This window comes from Lygodium microphyllum, chromosome 21 (genome assembly GCF_053477565.2).
Source record: "Lygodium microphyllum isolate KBCC chromosome 21, Lygodium_microphyllum_v1.1.10, whole genome shotgun sequence".
In the NCBI taxonomy this organism is placed as follows: Eukaryota; Viridiplantae; Streptophyta; class Polypodiopsida; order Schizaeales; family Lygodiaceae; genus Lygodium; species Lygodium microphyllum.
Genome location: NC_141155.1, coordinates 46,296,014 through 46,321,118, shown reverse-complemented (window position 1 = coordinate 46,321,118; position 25,105 = coordinate 46,296,014). Strand labels below are relative to the sequence as shown.

At 44.2% G+C, this 25,105-nt stretch overlaps 1 protein-coding gene across 1 annotated transcript in view; it reads left to right on the top strand.

Moving 5' to 3' along the window:
• The window catches only part of LOC148017962 (succinate dehydrogenase [ubiquinone] flavoprotein subunit, mitochondrial-like), a 47,139-nt gene that overhangs the window by 10,046 nt on the left and 11,988 nt on the right, over positions 1–25,105 (top strand). Inside the window, exons 3-6 of the mRNA XM_087661655.1 lie at positions 4,063–4,245; positions 4,473–4,560; positions 5,180–5,326; positions 5,422–5,562. Of these exons, the coding sequence (XP_087517781.1) occupies positions 4,063–4,245; positions 4,473–4,560; positions 5,180–5,326; positions 5,422–5,562 (559 nt within the window). The remainder of the gene's footprint in view (positions 1–4,062; positions 4,246–4,472; positions 4,561–5,179; positions 5,327–5,421; positions 5,563–25,105) is intronic.

The following is a 25,105-nucleotide window of genomic DNA, read 5'->3' as shown; positions in this document are numbered from 1 at the left end:
AGAATGGTGCTCCGAATGATAAGATTGAACAAAAGGGCTTGGAAACCTTTGTTTTTCACAATGATCATGTCACTTATTAGAGAAATGATGAGAAATCTCATCGTCGGAGTCATCAAAGCCATTGAACTGGTGATAAGGCTTCTTCAACACTTGCAAACATCCACAAAAATTTGTGTTTTGCTGCAGATGGTGATAAAATTGGCGTCCCTTGCAGTATTTCTTTATCTTATATTGCAAATGGAAGGAGTATAACTAAGATCTTGTGATCTCTTCCGCTAATCCAAGTGCCTCTTGTTGTCAAATGTGACCAGCAAATCTCCAAATCAATTTGCCCCTTGGTTTGCTTGGAGATTGGCAACCTGCTCATTGAAAGACAAATTCAGCTCCAAAAATTGATATTGGTTGGTTGGCCTCTTGAATCTCTTTGAAATTCCTCAATTTCAACTGTTGGAATTTAAGTTCTAGGCTCTCAATTTTGAGCACGCATCTCGAGGTGGCTATCAAAACCCTAATTCTTGTTCTAAATTAGGGTGTACAGTAGAAGTTGATTGAAATCTCTTTCTCTGATGGCTCAAATTATTGGAAAATGGTGAGATAACTTGAGAGATGGTTGGGGGATGAGAGAGAATGCTGTAGAGAGAGAAATTTGAGTCTCATTGCGAGAAACATTGAAAAACTACTTTTGCCTTACTATAATAACTATGGAACCTATCGCCTATATCTCAGGACTACCAAAAAGATTGCTATCCCCTCTTGCATGTTGTCACTTGCACTAGAAGGACCTTGGGCTGTTGTCACTTGCTCTTGGAGGGCTCCAAATTGCTGTCACTTATTGTAGGACCGATCCTTGGTGGTTGCAAATCACATCTATAGCCTCTCCTTGCTCTCTAACAGCCTCCTTCTCTCTCATAATGTCCAGAATAGACTTTCACTAGCCCTTAAAAACGTTTTTTCCACTTATATAGGCAAGTTTTGCCAAGTGGTAGCCTTCTAATCCCAATTTCCAACATTATCCAGCCTATTAAATTAATTTTCAAAATATTAATTTTGAAAGTTAATTTGATAACTATTCAAGTGCTCAGAAAATTAGTTTCACTAGCCAATAATTAAATTGGCTAGGCCAGTTTGTCTTCCAAGTATCCTTGAGTAGTTATTTTTCCTTAGATTGGCATTAATTAATTAATTAATGCCTAGTCTTTAATGTTACCACTGACATTAGTGGCTAATAAATTGGTCTAGGCCCAAATTTGACACTGGGTACCACCTAGTACCTGTTAGACATAACTTATTGCAACTTTTGCCTTTGGCACTTGCTGCATTCTCGAGGTCCTTGGCCTACTAGCATGAAATAGCTGCCATGTGCATCACATGTGCCAAACAACCTTGCACATTTGATTAATGTCTTAATCAAATGTTATCGGCAAGATTAGAGCATCTCAAAATTTTCACCTCCTTGTGACAAATGGACTACATTGATAGACTTCATCCGCTTTGGCACTTTTTCTACTACCTTTAGGTCCATTATGTCTTCTTTGGCCTTCAGGCACAATGCACATGTAGGATATGAGAGGGGTGTTAGCAGCTATGAGTGTCTGCACAATCATCTTTTGCCTATGAGCCTCAGTTTGAGTTAGATGGGGTCATTAGGAGCTTTGACATTTAGTTAGTTGTGTGTTTGTTGAAGGAGGCAATTCCTTCTAGAGTACACACTTCTTTTTCAATCAAGTTTTAGGTATGTTCACATTGGCTGCTTAGTTTCCAGCTCTTGCATTTTCTTTTTCAATGGGGTGTGGACTGCGTTCACACAGTCTAGGACGAGGCGACCAATATTATGATGGCAATCAGCATTTTTTCTTGGCGTTTTTACTATTTTATTTCCCTGATGCAGGTCAGCCAGCATTTGCACCCCCAAATTGACCAGGTTCCCTAGATTTGGCATTTTCTACTATTTATAGTAGGCCCAGTCAGTTGTTGGCAGATCATTCTATCTCGTAGGTTTCCAGCACAGTCTTATGTCCAGGTCATTCCTCCGTCTTCCAATGCTGTCATTTGTCATTGGCTTGTTATGGTGCCCTCACTGATGCCTTGGGCTGCGTGCAAGGACCGAGTGTATTCAGCTTTCTTTCAGAGTTCAGAGCAGATTTTGTTCTTTCATTGCAGTCTTTTTCTACCCTTCTCTCTCCGTGTTTGTGTTTCGTCTTCCATTAAGTACTCTCATAGAACTAAGGAGCCAATGTCAATGAAAAAAAAAAGAAGAAACTATCGAAAGAAGATATTAGTGATCTTAGCAGGCCTTTCACTAGTCCAGAGATGCCTTGGTCTCTTTGGGGTGGGAATTTTTGAGTCAGGTCTGAGCTGTCCCTTTACTCTCCATTGGTCTCTGTTTTGGGTTTGAGTGGTGGTATTGAGGTGCCAAAACTTGCCTCGAAATATTCTATTTTTTGGCAATTTTCGGCTCAATAAACAGCTCCAAGAAGGCTTTGTGGCCATTTTGTACGACACTCTAGGTAATTGTGTTAGACACGAGACTTCTTTAGGATCCAATTGTTCTCAGTGTGCACATTACTGTTCATCCCTTTGCTTGTCCTTTGCATCCATAGTTGTCACATCACTGTTGCCCACATCTTTTACCATTCCGCTGTCAGAGTGCAGCGATGCGGAAGCGTAGGACAAAGATTGAAAGAGAGAGAACACAGAGAGAAGAAAGAGAGAGAAAAGGAGATAGTGTAACACACAAAATCTGCAGTGTAGTATGCTGTATAAGAGTGCAGAAATATACATGGGTGCAGAGAAAATATCTGCGTGTGTCTCCGCCTTGAGGACCTCGATCTCAGTCAGCCCAAGCACAGTCAGTCTCAGCAGACCAACTCTGTCAAATCTCAAGATCAGAATATAATCAAGTGCTGGACCAGTCTGCTATAAATAGCAGAAAATAAACACGAAAAATGGGCAGAAAACTGGTTGGCTGCAATTAATGCAGCCGACTGCCCAAAAAACTGTCCGACTGCTGCTGTGCCACGTGGCACCTGTCCGACCTGCTGACGTGTCTTGCTGACGTGGCTCCTGCCCTGTCCGTACTGCTGACGTGGCCAGGAAATGACTCTCTAACACCTGCTGCCATTTGGAGGTATCTTCATCCCATTTCAGCTGCTCACAACATGGTTACCAGCATCCACGTCACTCATCTACATCAGTGACCTGTCCAGCTGCTAGCTTGACCTCTTCCATAGCTGGGTGACCTGATTTGCTACTGTTTCCAGGCAGGTGACATCAGGGACAGCTGCTTTTCTAGTCATTATCATCAGCCGCGTCCTGTTCTCTACCTAATGACTCCTTCCGCCCTGCATTTTGACCAGATACAGCTGTGTTTTCAGTCTCACACCTCAGGCTGATCTGGATTTTGCGTCTACACAAGGTTGTTGATAAAATTTAAAGCATTCTACATCAGATTTCAGTCATATTCTACCATAACTGGTCCTTGGCTGCAGTGTGACATCATTATTGGCTTCAATTGGCTGCATCTTCATCAGATTTGGTGGCACTTCTGCACGTGGGATAAGTACATGGAGGACATCATTCTCCTATGCTCTTCCTCAACGGGCTCCCATGAGGCTCTGTGATTGTTGGACATCTCCACTCCTTGAGTGTCATGCTGTGTCATCTTTTTCATTCATCCATTAGTTAACATTTGCACTTTTGTCTGAGTTATTGTGGTTTAGTCATGTTTGTACATTCTGTGTTTTTCAGTGCAAATCCTAGCATATCTTCACACCTGCATTAAACTTTGAGGTTTGTCTTCAGCTTGTACATACATTGCTTGTTTTGGACATACAAGTATTTTGTAGGATAAATAAGTCATTCTGTTGTCTTGTGGTTTATGGGTTGACTATCACAAGGCTAGACAAGTATTTTGTATGGTAAGTTAGTTGGTTGTCTTGTGGTTTATGGGTCAACCGTTGACAATCACAAGGCTGGATACCTTTCCTAATTTCTTGCATCTAGAGAATCATGTTATTGAATGTCTTTCTGTCCGGTGATGTTTTACTTTTTGAGTTTGTGCAGGTGCCAGGGTACAGAAGAACATTGACAACATCTTATCCTCTAGTTGATCATACATACGATGCAGTTGTGGTTGGTGCAGGTGGAGCTGGACTTCGTGCAGCAATTGGACTCTCTGAGTATGGCTTTAATACAGCTTGCATCACAAAATTGTTTCCCACACGATCCCACACAGTTGCTGCGCAGGTATAATTTCAGATTTCTTTTCTCTTGTTAAAATGAAGTCTTTTGTAGACATCCTTAAATTTTTCTAAGTTTTATGATTGCAACGTAACTCAGTTTGTGATAATTTTGTAATAGATTTGTGTAAATTTTAGAAAGACGATCACAGTTTTGTCATGGAACATTGGTGCTTGGTTGTGTACATGTATACAGTTTATGATCTTTCCATCTGAATGACATACTTTGCATAGGGTGGCATTAATGCAGCTCTGGGTAACATGACACAAGATGATTGGAGATGGCACATGTATGATACTGTCAAGGGAAGTGATTGGTTAGGTGAGTAAGTAGTTCCTTGTTAGCTCCTTCTTAAGGTTCGCGGAAAAATCATATCTTCTCTAAACTGGGATCACTTATAATTCTTTCAAGCATACATCTGAACATTCTTTCAAACATAAATCTACATGACCAGAAGTACATGGGATAAAAGTAACGAGTCCCAAACCCAGGTATGCACAAAAACATTTACTTAAGTGGAATACATAGTAAGCTTGTGTGATAGAATACATGTCCTTTTGCAATATAATAGTACAGAAACCAATGTGATAAGATTTAGTAAACTAATGCAGTAAGACGTGTGTCTTGCAACTTATTATATATCTAGACATGCAATTTATCATATATCTTGTTGGAATGAGGGTTGGTGACAGCAGTTTAAGCTTGAAATAAAGACCTGTTAGGGGCAGTTGTGGGGACTTGACCTTTTGCTATAGCATTTCATGCTAAATTATAGGTGTCCAATAAGGCATTTGAAACAAATAAATTGAGTTTCCAAATCATGGTTGTAGCTAGAGGTGTCCAAATCATTGTTGTTGCAAGGGCAGGTTCTCGTCTTTCACAATGCCTATACTACTCCAGGGTGCATACTGCCTGAACCTATGCACCTCTTGCATTTCAGGTGATCAAGATGCTATCCAATACATGTGCAGAGAAGCTCCAAAGGCTGTTATTGAGCTTGAGAACTATGGCCTTCCATTCTCTCGCACTGAGGAGGGCAAGATTTATCAACGGGCATTTGGAGGACAAAGTTTGAATTTTGGGAAAGGTTGGTAATTGTATCAATCTAGCAGGATTCAATTGTATAGAAGTCATAGTATGGTACGCTTTTGGTTTGAGCTCTTTTTATTTTTTATGATGCAGGTGGCCAAGCATATAGGTGTGCTTGTGCTGCTGATCGAACCGGTCATGCTCTCTTGCACACCTTGTATGGGCAGGCTATGAAACATAATACTCAGTTTTTTGTAGAGTATTTTGCTCTTGACCTGCTGATGAATGAAGAAGGTAATTGATTGGTGTTCATGTTCACCAGAGTTGAATATGTTTCCAAGTCATTTGAATAAAACGTTAAAAGATTATGTATTTCACAACTGTAAGAATCACTAGAAAAATAGGGTGTAAAGTGAAGAACAATTCTTGTGAGGCTAGTTGGACCACACGCAATGCACTACATATTTTGAAAGCTGGTGTGTTCTATAGTTTCTCTTGATTATAGCAGTTGTGTTTTTTATGTTGGGATTCCTTGGAGGATGATGTTGCACAGAAGGGTGGTAGGACTGTTGCCTGGACAAATGTGTGGGTGTTCATGACCAGGCTGACGAATTATGGGTGGCAATAAGCTAGACCGTGACCAGCATGGTGCCTGCCAAGTGGCAGGCCATTCAGCTGCCAGGTGACTGTAGGACTGATAGCAGGTAGTTGGTGCTCCAAAACATCTCTAGAGAAGTTCCCCCCCCCCCCCCACCCCCTAGAGAAGTTCCCCACGCCCCATGCCCCCATGTGCATCACCCCACCTGCGCCCCCTCCCCCCCTTTTCCCCCCGGGGACCCAACCCAAAAAAAAAAAAAAGAGGAAATAAAGAAAGAAAAAAAACGCCTTTTACTTCACGGCTTTTTGCACTCTTGGCTCCTCCTCAAGATGGGCACCCTTTCCACAATGTGACATTTAGGCCTCCACTTTGAATGCTAGAGCTCAAAGAAGACATCAAATGCTTACTTGCTACTTTTTCTTGTTTTTGGTCTTCGTATTGTTCTTCTTGTTGTTTGTTAGTCCATGCGTGGGTCTTGTTGTGTTTCAATTGTGTGTGCAATTCTTTTCCAAAGAGGATCAATGGGCGACCAATTATTTTATGCATTACTTGGTTGGCTGAACTGATCTTGTTCTTTGCCTATTTATAGGCTAGGCTCCGTCCTCTGTCATTGCCAGCATGCTGTATTACTTGCAGGTCCTAATGGAGAGAGGTAGCTAGTGCCGAGGTCCACTCAACTGATGACTCAATATTGTGTTTGATTGCCTCATGTCTTGGTATATGAATTCCTTTTCTTGAGCATTCTTTTGAGTTCTTTGTTTGTAATGTTCTTCTCTATCTCTGTAGTCTCTCTTCTTTGTTGTGTTGTGCAGTCTATTACAATAGTTTCACACACTTCCAACCCCTCATGAACTTGCAATAAAAGCTTTAGGAAAGCTAGATCTTTTGGTTCATTCTCCTTGAGCCGGTCTTTGTGCTCTAAAACAATTGGAGCTAACTCCTTCCACAAAATAGTTTCTAGAGTCTTGGAGGTAAGTAAATTGATATAGAAGACATCATATTTGGGAGATGGAAGATGAGTGATAACAATCATCGCCATGTCCTCTAATGAAATCGTCTTACCAAGGGATGCAAGGTCATCCTGCAATTTCTCCATCTTGTCGATGTGGTCCTTTATTTAAGGAGTATCATCAAGAGATAGCATTCATAGTTTCTTTTGTGTGGTAATGTGGTGGGAAAAGGTCTTCTATTAACAGAGAGAGACTAGCTTTGTCCACACCTCTGTTGTGGTTCAAAGTTTGTGCACATGCAAAACGATAAAATCCCACAAACTCATAAAGAGAGGATTGGAAGCTTGATCCCTAGCTTGGTCCCTTGTGGAACTAATGCATGGATCCTCCATTGGACGGGAAATTTAGGGAGTAAAAAATGCCTAATAAGTCAAAGGTGTCAAGGATACACTTCACTTTACATGACCAAAGGGCATAGTTACTTGGAATGGGGCCCAGTGGAACAGTGGGAACACCCAAGGTTAGGGTATGGGAACAAGGGGAACGACACATGTCTTAAGTGCCCCAAATATCCTAAATATACCATGAATGCCCCAAATTGCTCCAATTTGCCCCAAATTGCTGTGATAGCTCCCCAATGCTACAAATTGACCAAATTGCCTTGAATGTTTCAAAATTGCCTTGATTGCCCCAAATTACTCTCAATGCCCCAAAAATGCTACAAATTTCCAAATGCTCCCAATGCCTCTCTAATTACCCTAAATACCCCAAAAGTGACTCAATTACCCCAATAGCTCCAAATCGCCCTAAATTGCCCCAAATGCCCCAATTACCCCAATTTTCTTGGAAATTAGACAATATAAATGTGTGATTACCTTGGAATTGAGGATAGGGCTGAAATTTAATTGTGATTTGCTAGAGTTGATGATGCATCAAATGTGAACTCTGCATGGACTCATGATTGGCTTGTGATTTGTCTCGATGCTTTGAGTCTTTAGGCACAGAGAGAGAGAGAGAGAGAGAGAGAGAGAGAGAGAGAGAGAGAGAGAGAGAGAGAGAGGGGGGGGGGACACATTGACAATGGAGATGGATGAACATGTGGGAAAAGGATGTGACACAAGCAAGAAGAAGAAATGGGAGAAAACATTAAATTTTGGCTAGTAGGCCTAGAATGGTTGTTCCAAATAGGAAACAAGAGAGAATGGGCTTGGGAGCGTACTCCTTGGCCGTTTCACCTCCTGGGAGGGTTTGGAACGCGTTAGGTCATTCCTACAAGCCGGAACAACCATTCCTTGTTTCTATGCCAAGGGAGTAGTTCCTTTCATCAAATCGGTCTTCTTTAGGCATAGAAGGAAGAACATGCACTTGCACAAACAATGCCATAATGGCGATATAGGGACTTACGATAATAGTCCTTTGTGAGAACCATATAGAGAAGCAAAGGGGAACGAGGTTGCTTTGATCATCTACATCTATCCACGCCAAAGTTTTGGAGGATTGTGGCTTTGATTTTTGATATTCGCATTGCTTTTTGTAAGAAATGCCCAATAAGTTGAAGGTGTTAAGGATACACCCACTTTGTATGAGCAAAGGGAGTAGTTTCTTTCATCAAGTTCTTCTTCTTTGGGCATAGAAGATAGAACATGCACTTGCACAGACAATGCCCTAATGAGCATATGGGGACTTGTAATAGTAGCCCTTTGTGAGAAACATACAGAGAAGTAGCGGGGAATGAGGCTGCTTTGATGTTCTAGATGTATTGGGGTCAATCTTTGGAGGATTGTGGCTTTGATCTTTGATGTTTACATTGGTCTTCACGGCATTTTGACTGGTGGAAACACTGGTCTTTAGAAGAATGGATGGTCCCCTCATTAGTGTCATGAAACTTGTCAAGCTAGTAATGCGTAAGTTTTCAAAAGAATTGCAAATAGACAAGAATATGTCGTGTTTTAGTGTCGAGCTGCTTGAATGCAGGAGAGATCAGCTACACCTTGCACAAGGAAGTTGTAGATACCTTGCACAAGGAAGTTGTAGATACCTTGCATACTTCGTAGAAGGCCCAAACAATGCAGAAAATTTGCGTTTTTCATGCAAATCAGCTCCAACAGCAATCTAAGTGTGGTCTTCTCTTTTTAGAAGCTCCAAAGTTCTCTTTTGGCTTTGATACCATGTGAGAGTGTGCAATGGAAGAAGAACAAGGAGACAAGGTAAGAGAGACTCTAATGAAAGGAGATAATGGAAGAAGAAAATTTGCATTGAACTCTAAATGAAAGTTGAATGCAAGGTGGACTAATAAGTCCTTGCACACTGTCTGAGGCATCAATTAGGACATTGGATTAAGCTAATGGGAGAAGACAACATTGGATGATGGAGGAGTGTCTTGAATGTTGGAGTGCATTGCAAATCAAGTGCAAATCCCAGTGGAGGTTGCAGAACCTGGTGACAATAGAGAAGATGCTGGAGGATGTAGGTGGCAGCTAGAAGTTGCAAACGCAAGCGGTAGATGGGGTGATGATGAAATGCGGCAGCGAAAAGCTGCAAACACAACAGTGAAGCAGTTGCTTGATGAGGAAAACTTGTCACCTAGGCAACTGAATGCAAATGTAAGTAGCAATAGAGTGGTGGATAGTTGGCGATGGTAGTGGAGATCCAAGCGTAGCAGTGGATGGTCATTGTGCAGCAAATGGCATCACAGAAGAAATCGCCAGCTAGTTGGAGAGGTAGATAGAGTGATGGCAGTAGTCGCGAAGGTTGCACCGCTATGTGGTAGAAGATTGATGACCAAAATTTGTACACAATGGGTGAGAAAACTGCACAGGAGGGATGAGGACTAAAATCCCAAATTAGGATTTCACTGAAACTCTCAAACTGTGCACCTTGTGAAGAAATGCTCTAAACGCAAAAAGCATGAAACCAATCGTACGACAAAGCATCGACTGATAAACTGAGAACACAATTAGGGCAACTCAGAGATAGTGAACGCAATGAATAATAAAGTGAATGAATAATGAATATACGGTGCTCACATAGAAAACACACTATGTAGTAAATACTGAACCTCGAACTCTTGTACCTCTGGGATCAAGGTAGAGGTTATGAGCTGTAGAGGGTGTCGTACTTTGAACGAATCCTGAATTGCAAAAAAGGTAGCCTTCGAGTGTCGAACACCAACAAACACAGCCAAAGAAGGCTAGATTTGATGTAGACGACAACGTAGGAGAGAGAAAGACAAAAAACGCAAGTATCTGAGGAGAGAGAAAAACTAGGCTATAACTGTTAGATGCAAACACAAATGTCAAAGGCGAGAGAATGTTAGGTGGCAGCCATAAATTGCAAATGCAACATTTAGAGGAGAGAAAAAATCCTAGCGATTGCAGACAAAAGGTGGCGATAGTATCCAGCAGTAGGCAATAGCTCCACATGCCTGGTGTTAGCAGCAATCACGTGCAGAAGGCTGAAATTAGGTGTTGAATGATGGTAGGTGGCTGGTGGAAGCTCTGATCGCGATGCCCTCTGTAAACGAGGTGTGGGCAGCAATAGAATTATGGCTCTTGAAACATGCAAAAACGAGATTAAGGGAGAGTGGTGGGTTGCATGCATATTTATAGAAAGTTTGGGGCACCCAAATTAGGGTTTTGAATGTGAGACATAGTAACCCTCTAGGATCGCATTTCTTTTTAAAATAAAAGGTTTTCTTCATTAATTAAGCATGTTTTGGAGCTATTTCAGTCAAGCTAATGTATTTTTAGCTCAACACACATTTCTTGTGTTTTTTATTAAATAAGCATGTTTTGGTGTTGTTAAGAGGTTAATTAATATGTAATACATTTCTTAGCTCTAACGGTTGCCTCTGATAGTACTTGTTGTCCTTGACTGTTGTGTGCCGAATTGTCAGGCCCAACACTTGACGAAAAAGCCCTTGGTCTGTGCCGACCAATTGCATTGCTGCTTGATAGACCCGTTTTGTAACAAACCTTTTGTATATCAATTGTTACCAAGACATATTGACTCAATGATTTCAAATTAATTTGATGCTCATGTACTCCTACACTCTACGACTCCATTTTGAGAGGGGGAGTTGGTAGAGGTGAGCTGGCGAGAGATACCATGCTGCTGTAGAAACTCGGAAAACTCGTGGCCTTGACCCAAAGGCACTTAGGGAGCTTTGTTGTGAACATCATAGAGCGTGCTATTCCATTTCCATGACTATCCGGTTTCAATATTCCACGACTCCATTTTGAGAGGGGGAGTTAGTAGAGGGGAGCTGGCAAGAAATGCCATGTTGCTATAGGAACTGAGAAAACTTGTGGGAGATAAACTCACCACAGCTATCACTCCTCATGCAACCAACACGAGGTCGAGTTTGATAATGAACCAGCAGCACCCAAGCAAAAAAATATGTGAAAGCATGCGTCTATGGGAGACTAGATCTACACAAGGTTTTTGTCAGAGTGCAGTAATGCGGAAGCGTAGGACAAAGACTGAGAGAGAGTGAACACAGAGAGAAGAGAGAGAGAGAGGAGACAGTGAAACACAGAAAATCTGTAGTGTAGTATGTTGTATAGGAGTGTAGCAAATATACACGGGCGCAAAGAAAATATCTAGATGTGTCTCCACCTTGAGAACCTTGATCTCTGTCAGCTCGAACACTATTAGTCTTAGCAGGTCAACTTTGTCAGATGTCAGATCAGAATATGATCAAAATGTTGGACTGAAACTACTATAAAAAGCAGTGGAAAAATGCCACGAAAATGATAAAAAACAGGTCAGCTGCATAAAACAGTGTGATTGCTCCTCTCCCTGTCCGACTGTGTTGACGTGGCACCTGGCCGACTGTACTACCTGTTGACGTGGCACTCGACTGTCCACGAAATGACTCTCTAACACCCCCTCTCAGATCTTGGATAGGTCAAGAGACTGAGGGATTTGGCATGTCTCCTAAGAAGTGCCTTCATGAACAAATTTGCAAGATTATTCTCCCTTTTGCAGTACTCCACATCAATGGTCCCATCCAGAAGCTTCTCCTGAATGAAGTGATACTGGATCTCAATGTGCTTCGTCCGGGCATGCAATACATGATTTTGTACCAAGGCAATGCAACTCTCATTGTCACACCGCAGAAGAGTAGAACGAGTCTGGGGGCAGCCAAGTTCCTCTAACAATCTCCGAAGCCACACAACCTTGCATGTGGTGGAAGACGCGGCCCGATACTTAGCCTCAGTAGAAGAAAGGGCTACTATGGGTTGCTTCTTGCTACTCCAAGAGATAACACCTGTACCCAAGTTCCTCTAACAATCTCCGAAGCCACACAACCTTGCATGTGGTGGAAGACGCGGCCCGATACTCGGCCTCAGTAGAAGAAAGGGCTACTATGGGTTGCTTCTTGCTACTCCAAGAGATAACACCTGTACCCAAGGTAAAACAGTAGGCTGTAGTAGACCTCTAGTGGTCCACATTGCCAGCCCAATCCGAGTCACTCCAACCTACAAGAACAAGATCTGAAGCAGCTGTACCTGTGGGATACAAAATCCCTAAGTCAGAGATCCCCTCAAATACCGAAGAATCCTCAGGGCAGCCTGCCAATGCACCCGTTTGGGTTCACTCATGAACCCCGCTAAAAGACCTTTAGCAAAATAAAGATCAACACGAGTGTTGAGGAGCCAAATCACGGATCTAATCAACTAATGGTAGCAGGAAGCATCCATCACGGGAGAATCTGAGTGTGAAGTGGCCTTCCAGTTCGGATCCATAGGAGTAGAAATGGTCTGACAAGTCTCCATCTCAAAAGTCACCAAGAGCTCCTGAATGTATCTCTGTTGAGAGATGAAAATCCCCCTTTGAGATTGATAAATCTCATGACCCAAGAAAAAATGAAGCAGCCCCAAATCCGTCATCTCGAACGTATGATGTAAAGCGGTCTTGGTCTCTTGGACTTGCTGTGCATGATCCCCTATCAGAATCAAATCATCAACATACAACACAAACAACGCACAACCAACCTAAATGTGCACATAAAGTTGCGGATCGGCCTTGGAGCGCCGATATTCCAACTTTGATTGAAGAAATGAGTTAATCTTCTCGTTCCATACATGTGGAGCCTGCTTGAGGCCATACAAGGCCTTCTTCAACTTGTAAACTTTCCCATCTGAGGATCCAAAGCCAGGAGGTTGCTCTACATAGATCTCCTCCTGCAAGTCACTATTGAGAAAGGCCGACTTCACATCCAACTGATAGACATTCCATCACCTATGACTAGCCAAGGCAAGAACCGCTCGAATAGTCGCCATACGAGCAGTGGGGCCAAAAGTATCATGGAAGTCAATGTTGGGGCGCTGAGCAAAACCTTTAGCAACAAGGCGAGCCTTGTGCTTGTCCGAAGAACCATAGCTAAGGTACTTGGTATTGAAGATCCACTTGTCGCCAATCACCTTCTTGTGAGAGGGATGAGGCACAAGGGACCAAGTGCCATTCCTCTCAATAGCCTCCAACTTGGCTTCCATAGCCATTTGCCAATGGTCAACAAACTGCAAAGCCTCCTTCACAGAAGTGGGCTCTCGATCTTGCATAACACGGGTCATCAAACAATAGTTAGAGCAAACAAGCTTCTAGAATGTGCATGATTCCTCCATGATCCCCACGGTCCATCTTGCGGTTCCCACTCCCCAGGGATCCCCTCGATCTCTGAATCTCGGAGCGTGTCACGGGCCCAACGAGGAGGAGGTTGGACCTCTCCCCGTCGCTCTCCATCTACTGAAGTCTTGGGTACATCCACCAGCAGAAGCTCCACTGGGGTGGTTGGTGGAAGGGAAGACTCTGAATTAGAATAAGAATCTCCATCAGAAGGCTCCGGCTCCAAAGGAACTGTCTCGGGAGTCTAACTCTCCCTTGTATCTCCAAGGACGGGATGCTCCTCATCCCCCTCTGTGGTCGGAACTTCCATGAATTGCACAGCTTGGCTCGTATAGACATTCCGCTTGACGAGATCAAACAAATGATAACCTTGGGACTGGGAGTTGTAGCCAACAAAATCCTGTAATCGGGAAGCTGCCTCGAACTTGTCACGCTGCGTCTTCGGAATGTGCACATAGGCGTCACACCCAAAGATCCTGAAATAAGAGACATCAGGCTTAGTCCCAAAGTAAAGCCTCAAAAGGTGTCACCCTTTCAACGACTGAAGTGGGAGATGAATTGAGGATGCGAACTGTGGTAGCCATTGCCTCGGTCCACAGAAACTGAGGTGTTTGTGGGTACTCCATCATGGTGTGCGCCATCCCGATAACACATCACTTCTTCTGCTCTAAAATGCCATTATCTTGAGGAGTGTTGGTGTTAGCAAACCCCTGGTGAATGCCCCTATCAGTACAAAAACGAGCAAACTCATTAGACACAAATTCACCACCCTTGTCTGAGCGCAAGGTCTTCAGTCGTCAGCCAAAACGAATCTCCTCAAAGAGAAGCCAATCCTTGAAGTGAGAGAAAGCCTTCGACTTAAATGTCAAGAAATAGGCCCATGTCATCCTGCTGTAGTTATCTATGATCAACATGAAGTACAAGTTCCCCTTCAGGGACTCGGTTCTCATTGGGCCACAAAGATCCGTAGATACAAGCTCCATAGGTGAAGTAGACCTCCTCGAAGCTTTATTGGGAATCGTATCCCGGTGCAGTTTCCCACGAATGCATGAGACACATGGCTGATGGCTCACCTCGATGTCTGGCAAACCTCGGATAAACAATCCTCACGATGCCTTTCAAAGGTACTTTTAGTTTAAGCGGCCAAACCGAGCATGTCATGGTTCGGACTGAGTCTGAGAGGTAAGAATAAGAGAGGTAAGAGATGTAGAAGACTTCAATTTGTAGATGCCGTTCTCATATCCTGAAGAAAGAACTTGCCTCGATCCACAATCAAGAACTTGAACATCATCACTGTCAAACTCCACCAAGAGGCCAAGAGAACAAATCTTATGGACCGAAAGCAAATGGTTCCCCAAGCCTAGCACATGCAACACCTCGGAAGTGTGGGTACCACCACGTCCGTCTGGAATCAGCTGCATCTCACCCCGTGCAACAATAGACACAGAAGAGCTGTCTCCAATGAGAATCTGCCACGCGAAGGTCGCAAATGGGCAACACCAACGGGAGGAGTCATGTGCCGGGAGGCATTGTTATCCACGATACACTCTCGAGCTTGGGAGACTGTCATCGCAGTATCAGAAGTTTTTGGTATCAATGACCTCTAAGTGAAGAAAAGCACCTGATGAGGGTGCAGCCACCGCCCCAGAATCCTTCGAGTCCTTCTTGTCTTTGTCAAGGCAATCCTTCTTCCAATGACCGGTCTTACCACAAATATGGCAAGTCGATTTCTTCTCCTTGTCCTTCTTGGATTTGTTGTCCTCCTTCTCCTTCTTTTGGTCCTTCCCCTTCTTCTGAGAGGCTTGACCAACCAATGCCTCCGATTTGGAAGCATTCTGTCCCTTCAAGTATTCCTCTTGGTCCAAGACTATAAGAACCAACTCTTCCCCTTCGAAGAGTCAACTCCTGCCTCGATGCAATAAGAGCGGAATAAAATGTACCGAATCGTGGCAGTAACTGGGACAACAAAGTGATTGCCATGTCTTCGGAGAAAATAGGCTTCCCCGCATTTTGAACCTGCATCTGAAGCTGCTGAAGCTTGTTGATGTGTTCTCGAAGGGAAGAAGACTTATTCACGGACAAGGTTCACGTCTGCACATGCAAGGAAACCCTCTTCATCAGGGTCATCCGGTTGTACATCTGGTCGAGCTCCAGTCATATCTCTCGAGCCACCGTCAAATGCTTGATGTGAGCTATCACAGCTGTAGTACAAGATAGAAATAGAAAAGGACGAATCTTGGCATTCAGTTTGTCCCAATGAGACTGAGCTTTGGTCAACTCCGCACGAGCACTGGAAGAGAGTTTGGACTCATCTATCATCGACGGCCGATTGATCTCCTCCATCACAAGCTTTGCCAAATCATAAGACTCCAAAATGGCCAGCATCATCACTTGCTAGATGTGGTAATTGTCACCATCAAGCTTTTGATCTGATGGAAGAGCCGGTAGGACAAGCACCTTCTTGTCCACAATTGCATGGAACTCCAAATTAGTCTCTGTAGACATGCTCACCTGCAATGCCTGCACAAACACAAAATCAGGCCCCTCTGACCGTGTAAACGCAGCCGGTTAGGGCTGTTTTCTTTGCTTCCTGAACCTTCTTCAGTTGCTGAAGGAGATGAAAAGGTAAAATCTACAGTGGAAGGCCTAAAACACAGCCTTCCTCCCCTTCGAACAGCAATAACCTGCAGCAAATTCACCAGTTGGACTCCTTTCCCACACGCCCACACTCAATTCAGCCTTGTTCCGATGTGCAGCGCTCCCACTCGCCCGCGAATGCTGAAAACGCACCCTTGTGTTGTGCTGAAATCTCCTCTTTAGGTAGGTTCTTCAATTAGTCAGTCCGATATCACCGCTCTGATAGCATGTTAGAGTGCAATGATGCGGAAGCGTAGGACAAAGACTGAGAGAGAGTGAACACAGAGAGAGTGAACACAGAGAGAGAGAGAGAGAGAGAGAGAGAGAGAGAGAGAGAGAGAGAGAGAGAGAGAGGAGACAGTGAAACATAGAAAATCTGCAGTGTAGTATGCTGTATAGGAGCGTAGAAAATATACACGGGTGCAGAGAAAATATCTGTGTGTGTCTCCGCCTTGAGAACCTTGATCTCCGTCAGCTCAAACACTGTCAATCTCAGCAGGCCAACTCTGTCAGATGTCAGATCAGAATATGATCAAAATGCTGGACTGGAACTGCTATAAATAGCAGAGGAAAAATGCCACGAAAATGATAAAAAATAGGTCGACTGCTTAAAACAGTCTGACTGCTCCTGCCCCTGTCCGATTGTGCTGATGTGGCACCTAGCCGATTGCAATGCCTGCTGATGTGGCTCCTCTGTGCTGTCTGTACTGTTGACGTGGCACTCAACTGTCCAAGAAATGACTCTCTAATCCTCTCAGTTGTAGCTATAGTATTTTGAGAGGGAACATGAGGAAATCGCTCTCGATCCAAGCAAGGAGGGCGGCACAGAGCTTAACTATTATAGTGCGCCGTGTTGAGCTAAAATATGCATTACTTGCTGATTAGCCTCTTAAACAGCCCCAAATCACACTAAAAATGCTCTTTTAGAGTAAAACCCTAAAACGGGGAGCGGTTCGAGAGAGTTCAGTGGAAACCCTAAAACGGGGAGTGGTTCGAGAAAGTTTAGTGGAAACCCTAATTTTTGGGGCGCCCTTCCACATCTATAAATATACAAGCTGCCCCCATTCAGCAATCATCCTTGTTTTGCAGGTTACATCAGCCCACACACCCTCTGTTGCTGTTGGCGCCCAGTTTCCAGCCTGCAGCCTGCCTCCATCTGCTGTCCAGCCATCATGACTGCAGCCACATCATCTTCAGCCTGTCCATTGCTGTAGGCGATAGATCTCAGCTGATGGCGACTGCTCCAAACTGTCCCAGAATGATGTTCAGCCTGCTGTCCATCATCTCTAGGGTCAGCCAGCCTGCGTTTTCAGCATTGTAGGCCCTGACACTCTCAGACACTGTTTCAGTCTGCTGTTTACAGCAGACCGTGCACAGTTTCCAGCCCCCGATCGATGGTACACTGCTGCGTTTACCAGTTTTCAACCTTCAGACTGCTGCGTTTTGGTGACCAGCTTGCTGCCATTCACTCTTGCACTCCGACTGGTAGTCACAGACTTGGGATCTGTCTTCGATGGACGTCACACTCCGACATTGCTCTGCCCTTGAGCACACTGTACACTCTTACATTCATTTACAACATTCATTCACTTCAGAGTTGTGTTATCTCTCTACCTTCTTCTGTTTGTGTTTGAGTTTTGAGTTTTGCGTTTAGGGTTTGAGTTTTGAGTTTTGTGCTTAGGGTTTGAGTTTTGCTCTCTGTGTTTGTGTCTGTGTCTTTGTGTTTCTGTCATGGTTGTACACTCTGTGTGTCCTTAGTGCAAACCCTAGCAGTCTTCTTAACATGGTATCAGAGCCGGTGCTCTTGTAAAGAGTATCCTGCGGATATTGTTGAGAGCTAGTCTTTGTGCAAGGCACACAATACGACTCGTAATCGAATCACAATGTCCCAGACACCTTCTTCTCTAGTTCCTATGATGTCTTATCAGGCTTCTCCATCATTGGAGGCCCTGAGACGGCATTATGGACTCAGTGAGGAAGACGACACTCCACCTTCACTAGATTTCACTAACATGACAGAGGAGGACTTTGAGGAGTATTATCGCACAAGTACGGTGATGTTTACACCCCTTCTACAGTTTTGCTACCACATTCGGACCGGTTGGTGAGACTGGCCACCTCTTCGTTATGGAGGTCATATGGCATTTGGAATGTCTGGCGATCCATCTTCATCATCTTCATCAGGTCCAATGTTAGGTTTGTACAATTCTTTTGTGTTGCATGAATCAAAACCCTCGCTTGTTTCTTCTTTTGAGTTACAAGATTCGGATGGCTTTACGTATGTGAACTTTAATAGAGGGGGCTCACGAAGCATACGAAATTCAGGTACATCTATAGCTTCTGTTTCATTTGAGCATATTACACACACTTCTCACTTTCCTTCCATCCCATCCTCTTCTATATCACACCCTAGGGGTTGGATCTTTCATCTCCGCTCCTAGTACATTTTCCTTCTCCACTCCATTCTCTGCCTCTTTGCACCATGGTACTTCCTTAGGGGGAATGCCACCCTTTAACACAGTGCCTCTCACCTTTTAGCACATGAGCACACCCATAACTCTTGGGATGACTGTGATGGGCATCCCCCTCACTATTCCCAGCTTCACATCTCCCATAACCACTCATACGCAGGGGTTTTCATCCTCAGCTTATGGTGCGTCTTCACACTCTCCTTGGGTTACATCTACACAAGGATTCCCACCTTCTGCTCATTGTATTTCCGTTCCATCTCCTTGGGTTCCTTATGTGGCTACCATGCCCATGCTTAGTCAACCTATCCCTACTTATGGATCCACCTTGCACACTACACGCATGCCTGGTGGGCACTCTGGGACCCATTCCCAAGTGTACTCCACTCCCCCATCCTACCCACACTTCACTTTTTCACACTATTCATCTCCGAGCACTACCACTCATGTTGCAACAGCTAAGAATGCCTTCACGGATAAGATATGTTTTAACAGGTGAAATTTTACCACTTGGTCTAATTTCATGCAACAAGTGCTTGAGTCTCAAGATCTTTGGGACCTCGTCATTGGTCTAGAGCCTATGTCATCCTTGACTAGCTCATCCTGATTACATCCGTCAATGGAAAGCCCGCAATGCCATAGCCAATGTTGAGCTGATGCAAGGATTGCTTCTTGAGTTTCACTCTTAGTTGTAGCACTTCCCACTCGCTTAAGAGCGTTGGAGTCACCTTCTCGACCGCTATGCGGCTCGTGATCGTACTCGGCGCATCAATCTCGACTTTGAGCTTTAAGAGTTCTCTATTAAGGAAGGGGATGATTTGAAAGTTAAGCTGATTAAATATAGGCGGTTACTTGCCGAGTTCGCCACTATTGGCGCTCCAAATCCAGATGACGATCAGGTTACATTCTTCTTGAATAAGTTGCCCGACAAGTACTTCAGTTTCATTCAACACATCATCTCCCAACCTAGATAGCCAGCCTTCTACGAGTTTGAGTGCCAGTTCTTGCGTTACGCGAGGTTGTATGATCAAGTCCACAAAAAATCCTTATCAGAGACTTATTCAGAGCAGAGGGGGTTGGTTGCCTCTTCTTCGGGAGGGAAGACCACCAGTGGCAAGAACTCGCTAGATGCGAAGGCAAGCCAATCAAAGGGTGACTCCTCTTCCTCCAATGGAACCAAAGAATCAAGACATATCTGGCAGTAACTCCCTAAGAAAAACCGGTTTTGCACACATTGTGAGAGAGCAGGCCATGTGGACGAGGAGTGTCGCTCCAAGGCCTAAGGTCTTCCACCTAAAAAGCCTCAGCAGACCGTTGCGACTTCACAGTCCAGTGGGGCTACGCCTTCCGCTGTTGCCCCATTTGCTCCTCCAGCTCCCATAGCGACTGTTGGACATGTGGCACTCGGACAACCTCAGTGGCCATCCTTCTCTACTCCTCGAGGATTGGTTGATTGGTCTGCAGGTTCCGATCCCATTGCACTTCATTCATCTATCTCACCTTCCTCCCCACCTCGTCAGGCGTTCCCTTGGCAGAGTCCTACTACTGGACGGACGCGATGGTGGCCACCTTCTTAGACTAGCATGTCTCTAGGTCCTTTCGGATATCCTAGGTCAGTCTAGTATTCATTTTTCGCACTCTTAGAGTCGGCGGGCCTATAGGATTTTTGTCTCTACATTTTAAGTTTTCCGCTGCATTTACTCACACACACATACACATTTGCATATTTGCACTTGTTCCTTCAGTTAGCTTTTCATTTTAGTTTAGTTTTGTTTTTGGAGCATCTCACTACTGACCTCTGTGATTGTAGACTTTGATCTCCTTTACTGGTTTTGTTTTCAGTGTAGGGCTAACATGCAGGTTTGCCTAGTCCTACCTGGGCTGGAGACTTGGGAAGTGCGCCGTTCCTTCATGGTTTCATCATCGTTGGAGTTTTGCTCTTCTACCAGCACGGAGGCTTCTCCTCCCGAGGTGGATTGTGCAACATCTCTCTTGATGCTATCATGGCGGTGACTTCTACCTAGCTCTTTTAGTTGGGATACTTCCTCCTCTTCATTTCTTATGGTTCTCGGTACCACAGGAAGACCGATATCAGGCTTCTCTTCCTTCTTCGGCATCTACATCCAATTTGAGACGGGGTTCCTACCCTTCTTGATATTCTACAGGCTTCAGCACTTTGTCTTCGACATCGGCTTCTTTCCCTTGTTGTACCTTATCCTTTGCATTGCACGATTTCATCATCTTTGTACTAGGGCACTTGGGCAAGTGAACAATTTTTCCACGAGGGACACTGACCAAGTGGCACCTGTTGCATGAGCATTTTTCAGCATGTAGGATACTTTGCATCTCATTGTGCAGAGCACCACTTGAGCATATCCTAAGCTGTTTCCACCGGCGGCTGTTGTTACCACACCGCCATCCTTCTTTATCACATGGATACCTCATCACCTACTTTTCCTCGTCATCGACACCTTGAGTGGATAGATTAGCTTGTACTGTTTTGTGATGCGTTGGGTGCACCCTCCCTACTTCTGTCTTCTGGGTCACTATTACTCAATCGGCCGCATCCCATAAAATTTACCACACTTATTCAAAAAAAAAAACACAAAAGTTCCATGTAGTTCCATCCGTCTTTGTAGGGATTGGTAGGCCACTAGGCAGCCGACGTGCACTCTTTGTCCAATGCCCTGTCCTCTCTGGGGTGACTACTTGGATTCCCTTGGTAAGATAACCATCGTCTCTATAGTTTTGGTAGGCCATTGGGCAGTCGACGTGCACCCTTTGTCCGATGCCTTAGCTGCTTTGGGGTGGGACGCCTTGGGGCATATCAACATCACAATGGCTGGCCTAGCCTTTCGGCTCAGTTTTGGGCCTGAGAGGGGGTGTTGAGCTAAAATACACATTACTTGCTGATTAGCCTCTTAAACAATCCCAAAACACACTAAAAATGCTCTTTTAGAGTAAAACCCTAATACGGGGAGCAGTTCGAGAGAGTTCAGTGGAAACCCAAAAATGGGGAGTGGTTCAAGAAAGTTTAGTGGAAACCCTAATTTTTGGGGCGCCCTTCCACATCTATAAATATACAGGTTGCTCCCATTTAGCAATCATCCTTGTTTTGCAGGTTACAGTAGTCCACACATCCTCTGCTGTTGTTGGTGCCCAGTTTCCGGCTTGCAGCCCGCCTCCATCTGCTGTCTAGCCATCATCGACTGCAGCCACATTATCTTCAGCCTGTCCATTGCTGTAGGCGACAGCTCTCAGTTGATGGCGACTGCTTCAAACTATCCCAGACTGCTGTTCAGCCTGCTGTCCATCATCTCCAGGGTCAGCCAGCTTGCGTTTTCAGCATTGTAGGCCCTGACACTCTCAGACACTGTTTCAGCCTACTGTTTACAGTAGACTGTGCATAGTTTCCAGCCCCCGATTGGTGGTACACTGCTGCGTTTACCAGTTTTCAGCCTCTAGACTGCTGCGTTTTGGTAACTTGCCTGCTGCCATTCACTATTCAACACTCCTACACTCGGACTGGTGGTCATAGACTTGGGATCTGTCTTCGATGGACGTCACACTTCGACATTGCTCTGCCCTTGAGTACGCTGTACACTCTTACATTCATTTACAGCATTCATTCACTTCAGAGTTGTGTTCTCTCTTATTCTGTTTGTGTTTGAGTTTTTATGTTTGAGTTTTGAGTTTTGCGTTTAGGGTTTGAGTGTCGCCCTTTGTGTTTGTGTTTGTGTCTTTGTGTTTCTGTCATGGTCGTATACTCTGTGTGTCCACAGTGCAAACCCTAGCAGTCTTCTTAACACGCCGTTCAAGGCGGCAATGGTGGATGTTGATCCACAAAGATCAACATGAATCAATTTAAGAGGCGCCTCAGCGCGATGTGTGGACTGCTGAGAGAAAGGGGTACAGTGTTGCTTTTCGAGTTGATAGACTTTACAGACATCGTGAGCTAGCTTTAGGCGGGGAAGGTTCTCAACTAGTTCACGACGTGATAACTCATTAAGAGAGTTATAACCAAGATGCTCTAAGTGAAAATACCAAAGATGCTCCTTGCTCGTAGGCTCCAATGATATGGCAAATGCTTGGAAGCTATGGAATACGAAGCCCTCGGCTGTCGGCTCAGTCAGAAAGTGTGTCATGTGGTATAGGCCATTAGGTTGTGCCTCACTGCGAGCAATCACTAAACTAGTATGAGAGTCAAGGACCTCAACTGTGGTTGCTATAAAGAAAACTGCTCGCCCCAACTGGCAAAGTTGCTGAACAGATAACAAGTTTATCCCAAGCTGAGGAACATGATATACATTGTTCAGCAAAGCTAGATGCGGATCCTTGTCACAGTGGCAAAATTGACGCAATCTTGAGCATGAATCTTGACTGAGGAATTGTTTCCTACACGGACCCACTTGGCTGCAAGGGCTTGGGTACGTAAGATGATCTCTATAGGAGCCATGTGATGTGTGGCTCCACTGTCCACAATCCAAAGTTCAAACAGGAGTTCAAGTGCTCGGTTGTGACGAGTGGGCCTCTGTAGAAACCTCGTCAGGAGGCAACTCATAGATATGGATGAGACTCGCATCTGATGTCTCTACGAAGACGATGTGGGCCGCTGCAGACCAGTTAGACAAGCCCTTTGCCCCTTGTCATCACCCTATCTCCCTTGCTGGGGGTTGCTCGTTTGTAGAGCTCAGAGGGTGCAGAGATCGAGACACGCAGTGTTTTCCAGCAGTAGAGAGAGTGAGAGAGTTTAGAGTAGCGAGTAGTGAGTAGCGAGTGAGCATGATTTGAGAGTACAAATAACGAGAGTGTACCTCTTTAGGTTTATATATATATATATATATATATATATATATATATATATATATATATATATATATATATATATATATGAAAGTACAAGTGCTAAGGGTGTGTTCACACCCAAGCACATTTAAAAGACACGAGGGCCTTTATTCCCAACAATCTCCCACCTAAAGGCAATGTGCCTTAAGAGGAGAAAAGAATAAGCTAAGTCTAGCTATGTACAAAGCTATGTACAAAGCTGAACTACATATATCTATCCAACTCCCATCATCTGTCGGCAATGAGCAAATCGCTCTGTTGGAAGACCCTTTGTGAGAAGCTCTGCAGGATTATCATCTGTATGTACTTTGACAAGCTCAATGCTCTTGCTGTCAAGTACATCTCTAATAAAGTGGTACTTCACCATTATGTGCTTCGTCTTTGTATGAAATACGAGATTCCATGCTAGCATGATAGCACTCTGACTATCACAATGAAGAATAGGTAACTCTGTAATGCCAAGCTCTCCCACTAGATGTGAAAGTGATAAAGCCTCCTTGCATGCCTGAGTGGCAGCCACATACTTTGCCTTTGTAGTAGACAATGCAACACACTTTTGTAGCTTGGAGATCCAAGAGATTGCTCCTCCTATGAAGGTAAACACATACCCAGAAGTGGACTTTCTGCAATTCGCATGACCAGCATAGTCTGCATCTGTAAAGCTAACGATAGATGCCTTCTGCTTTCCAAAGCAGATGAAGATAATCTTGGCATCTGACATACATCGGAATGTACTAACTCTAGAGGAGAAGATTTCAGCGAAAGAGACTTTTTATGAGACGTCTGTGTATGTTTACCATAAACACAATGATCACTATGCCTAAAATCAACATAACGAAGACTAGGCAAGTAACCCAAATGAGAGAGCTCTTTCATTCCATTTTGACTCATGTGTTCCAACCAGCCATGCCACAAAGAAACACTTAGCTACTCGGTCACGACAACAACATGATCACTCACACTAGATACATGGAGAGGATACAAGGTATCACTTTTACAACCTTTGGCAATCACCCTAGATTCCTTACAGATCTTCCATTTCCCATCACCAAAGATGGTATGAAATCTGTCGTCATCTAGTTGCCTTGTGCTAATCAAGCTCTTCTTGAGCTGCGGTACATGCCGTACATGCTGAAGTGTGAAGATAGAACCTTGCTGAAACTACAACTGCACAATGCCACTACTTGCAATGTCACATGCATAGTTGTCTCCAAGATGGACAACACCATGTCGACCCCTGTATAGGTAGAGAACCACTCACGATGACGGGTGACATAAAAGGAAGCACGTGAATCGAGAGTCCAAGTATGCATATCATCATGTGTGTTTGCAAGTAAAGCATGTGCACCAAAGTGTGAAGAGACAAATAGTTGTCATTCCCACTGTCAGTGTCATGAGTGACTACATTCTCCTCTTCAATTTTGACATTGCTTTTGTTAGGCTAACTCTCTTTCTTCTCTTCCTTGCTATCATTTGTCTTCTTGCCCTTTCATTTATTGTGTCCCTTGCTATCAGATTTGCCTTTCTCCTGTGATTTGCCCCTAGTATGCAAAGCACTGGAAGACTTACTTGATGCATTGTTTTGCCGATTCATTTCTTCCATGAGTAGAGCACTCTCTACATTAGCATACAAAAAGAATCGCATTAGAATTGCTCATAGTAGTCTTGAATGTATCCGAACTCTCTGGCAGAGTGCAAAGCAAGAACAC